Source organism: Mercenaria mercenaria, chromosome 6, assembly GCF_021730395.1.
Source record: "Mercenaria mercenaria strain notata chromosome 6, MADL_Memer_1, whole genome shotgun sequence".
NCBI lineage: Eukaryota > Metazoa > Mollusca > Bivalvia > Venerida > Veneridae > Mercenaria > Mercenaria mercenaria.
This window is the reverse complement of record NC_069366.1, coordinates 18,187,462-18,191,602: the sequence shown is the minus strand read 5'-3', so window position 1 is coordinate 18,191,602 and position 4,141 is coordinate 18,187,462. Positions and strand designations below refer to the sequence as shown.

At 36.8% G+C, this 4,141-nt stretch overlaps 1 protein-coding gene across 1 annotated transcript; it reads left to right on the top strand.

The window, feature by feature from the left end:
• Positions 1-238: 238 nt before the first annotated feature.
• On the top strand, positions 239-3,909 carry LOC123550275 (uncharacterized). The gene is made up of 3 exons (XM_045338701.2): positions 239-429; positions 1,880-1,951; positions 2,891-3,909. Exons 1-3 carry the CDS (start codon positions 298-300, stop codon positions 3,122-3,124), a joined length of 438 nt encoding a protein of 145 aa, XP_045194636.2. The 5' UTR covers positions 239-297; the 3' UTR covers positions 3,125-3,909.
• Positions 3,910-4,141: the final 232 nt, after the last annotated feature.

Genomic DNA, 4,141 nt, shown 5'->3' with positions numbered 1-4,141 from the left:
GTGTGTTGTATTTTGTGGGAACTTTCGTTTGCACTTAAAGCTACTGTACAGGAAATAATAACTTGCTGGTTTTAAGATTTCACCATCCAAGGAAACGAATTCTGTATATAGCCTCATTTCTTAAGATTTATTGAATATACAAAATCGGTTCAGTACAAATTTCTTAAGCAAGGACCATAATGAATGTAACAGAAATGTGTTGATATGCTTACATTTTGTTTGCATGTTGCAGCAAATGAAGAAAGAACGACCGAAAGTAGACGATCTGCAAGATTTAAGATTTTTGGATTTGCCGCCATGTTTGGTCTTGTCGGAATCGGGTTGATAGTGACCAGTGTTCTCGTTATAATTGAGAATAAGTCTATGGAAGAAGAGGGAGGAGTTAAATTGGAAGTCGTACCATATGGTGGGATCTGTGGGGGAATACTGGTAGGTCATACTGAAGATTTTTCGATATGATATAAAGTAGTGCGTACTTGTTTGTAATCCATGTTGGTGATATGTGTTTGTGGGGAAGAGCAGAATAGTTCCAAGTGTATTAGTTTTTAAAGAGTAAAAGAAACAAATGGTGGGATGAACATTCCTTGGCGTAGCATATAGGAAATATATTTATTCGTTTAAGAAGAGACGCACACTAACTTAGGTTTATTCCATGCAAAATAAAAAAAAATAATTAGCAAAATGGGACGAGGCCAGATATCCCCCCGGTATGCGAGAACTGGTCATTGCACTTCATATAGATTGGAACCACAATACGACCGGACCTTGGGGCATTACAAAAATACAAAAAGAGAACTCTGTCCACCTTTTTAACAACATATAGCGGAAGTATTAAGCTTAAATTGAAAAAGAAAATCACGGTTGCAAACAATTTTAAAAGTTCTTGATATGCTGAGTTAGGCGTTGTGTGCAGTGGGCATATTTTGCGTATTTGGCTTCATCCCCTTTCGTAAAACGTATTTAGAAACGTGCTATTCATATTTTATAATCATCAAAAAAATAAATTACTTACCAAGTGATACTAATGTGTGTCCATAGGACACATGTGCCCCCGACTTCCTGTCAAAACCACAAGTGCACAAATTCACAAGCCGAATAATATCCCTATATGGATTGATGACTCAAGGTGAAATATTTTGAGATTTGTGTAAAACTAACTTCTAAAGCCTGTATGCATATTTTACTGTGTGTACGACCACAACTTATTGCAGAATGAAATCCCAAACAGAACATCAAGGACACAACTTCACATGAAATAACAATACCCTTATGTTTCGCAACTCTAGGTCAAATACTTCTTGAGATACGTCCGACACAAACTTTTAGGTCCTTTCAGCATACTTTTGACAAAGTCAGCTGCCATAACTCTAGGCTGGCTGATTGAAATCCCAAACAAACCACCAGGTGCACAACTTCACAAATTTGCTGAATAATAATTCTATACGTTTTAATGAATCTAGTTCAAATATTTTTTGAGATACGTGCAACACAAACTTTTAGGCCCTTTAAGTATATTTTTGACTAAGAAAGGGACCATATCTCTAGTCTGGCAGATTGACATCCCAAACAAAACCCCAGGTGCATAATTTCACTTGCTGAATAACATTCCTGTAATTTTTGATGACCCCAAGTCAAATAATGTTTGAGATACGTCCGACTCAAACTTTTAAGCCCTTTCGTGCATATTATTGACTATGTCAAGGGCCATAACTCTGGTCTAGAAGAGTGAAATCCTGAACCTCAGGTGCAAAACTTCATGTGTTACGTAGTGATTAACACTCTTATGAGGTTTGATGACTGTATGTTAAATATCTTTTGAGATACGCACAACATTCGTGTGAAAACTTTATTATGATACAATATTTTACTCTCTTTTCAGGCTATTCTGAATAGTGTTTTCTATGCATATGTCTTCCTGAAAATCCCTGATACAGATGAACTCAAACAGATGGTAAAGTACTCATGTTTTCAGTTCCTCCATAATTTTGCTTACTTTGTGCACAACAAGCAAGGTGAGCAGTCGTAAAACTCCTCCTCAAAGAAACTGGCAAATGGCCTGCTTGCTCTCTGTAGTAAACCTCCGCCTCAATGGAATTGGCCAATAGCCTGCTTGCTCGGAGCATGGCCACCAGTCGAAAACCTTACTCTCATTGAAATTGACCAATAGCTGCTTTCTCTATGAGCATTGTAACACGTCGTAAAAATCCCCCTCACTGAAATTGACCAATGGCCTGTTTGCTGTCTGAGCACGGTGACCGGTCATAAAATTCCCTCTCATTGAAATTGACCAATGGCCTACTTGCTCTCTGAGCATTGCAACTTGTCAAAAAACTACCCCTTATTGAATTGACCAATGGCCTTTTTGCTCTATGAGCACGGTGACCAGTAATAAAAACTCCCTCTCATTGAAATTGACCAATAGCCTACTTGCCCTCTAAGACTGATCCTCAAAATAGTAACTTTATGATAGTGGAGATGCAACTTTCAATCTGTTGTAAAATCTCGGCTAGTCTTGATAGGGTTTCCGTTCTTGGTAGTTCACCTGTCCGAACTTAAATGCTATAGTTCGTGTTACTCCAAGAATAAGAAATATTTCAATCCGTGATTATTGAAAAGAAAAAACATGAATGCAATCCAATAAAAAAAATACATTACACTACTACAACTAGCCGAAAATCTTAACTGGTTCGCACCTAAATATCAACGAACTCTATTGTACACCTTTATCTCTGGTTAGTTTAATCAGTGCACAGCTGATCAAAGTTTCTTCGACTGTTTCCGCCGACATTTCTGAATTTAGTCCTCTTACTCCAATGCAAAGAAAGAATGAAAAGCTATGGTCAGGGATAATCCATTCTGTTTATGAATTAATTCATCTCTTTGTTTTCAGATAATTTACCAGTGTTATCTCGTCATATTTTTATTGTTACCGTATATTGGTGGTGCGGTTGGATGCTATCTGGTTGGCCGTCCGATTGAAGACAAAAAAATGCAAACATTGTGCAATGTTATTGTGGCAGGGTGCGCGATCATTGTATTTTCGACGATTTCTTACTTGCGCTTATTTGTGTGGTTGGGTGGGTTTTTTGAGTGCAACTTTGTAAGGGAATGGAAAGAAGCATGACTGGACAACCTGGAGGGAGTGAAGTTAGGCCTTAACAATCAGGATGAGATGAGAAAGGTTTCACAGTAATCCACAGTAAAATCGTGTTTTGATGAATGTTTAAAGAAAAGATATTGTCGTAACCTGTAAGAAACAATTATTTTAACGACTGAAGCGATAAAATGAGAAATGTTTGTGTAAATCAGTTTCAGGGAGAATTGATTGCTGATGTTGTTTCATTTAACTTGTGTTTAACAGTGTTTCTGTTGTTACATTTAGCGTGTGTTTCAACACTTTGTTAATATGTTATATAGAATATATATACAAAAGTAGTACTTAGCCGTGTGTCGCAAAACTGATAGCTTTGTGAAAATGTTTGAGAAGTATAGAGACCTATGCATTATTTATATAAGTCTGGAATCTTTAAGTGAGGTACATAGTTTACACTTTATTGAATGGTTTGTCGGTCAATAGTCAAAACTATTTCCAGAGACCCGAACGTTCTGATTACTGACCGGCAAGCCAGTCAGTGTTTTAATACATGACATCATAAATACATTTTTCACAGATTTTAACTTCAGTGTTGATTATAGACAGGTCATACAGTAGTCTGTGTTCAGACCCATTGTTTTGTTCACAGGAGATAACTCCTGAGGCTATTCAAATTTTGAATAATTATGTCTCTTTCATTCTCAAAACACTGGATAATCAGAACCAAGAAAGATCGATCAGAATATATAAGAGAAATGATTGAAAAAAAAAATAAAATAAAAAAAGATCATCTGGTCGGTAGCCAGACTAGTCATACAGCATAGACTATGAACCGGCTAAAAGGAATTATGTGATATACTTAGTGAATGCCTTGCAGGGCAATAGTCGTTCATGTAAATCTATTCCAGTTTTAAGTTTTGTTCAAGAGAAGGAACACTTAGAATTGGTAAGTCACACTTAACTGAGCAACTGACCTCGAAAGTTCTTGTCATTTCAAGCTGGCCAATCAAACTCGGTGACTTTAGAAATAACCTCTGACGTTAAAAT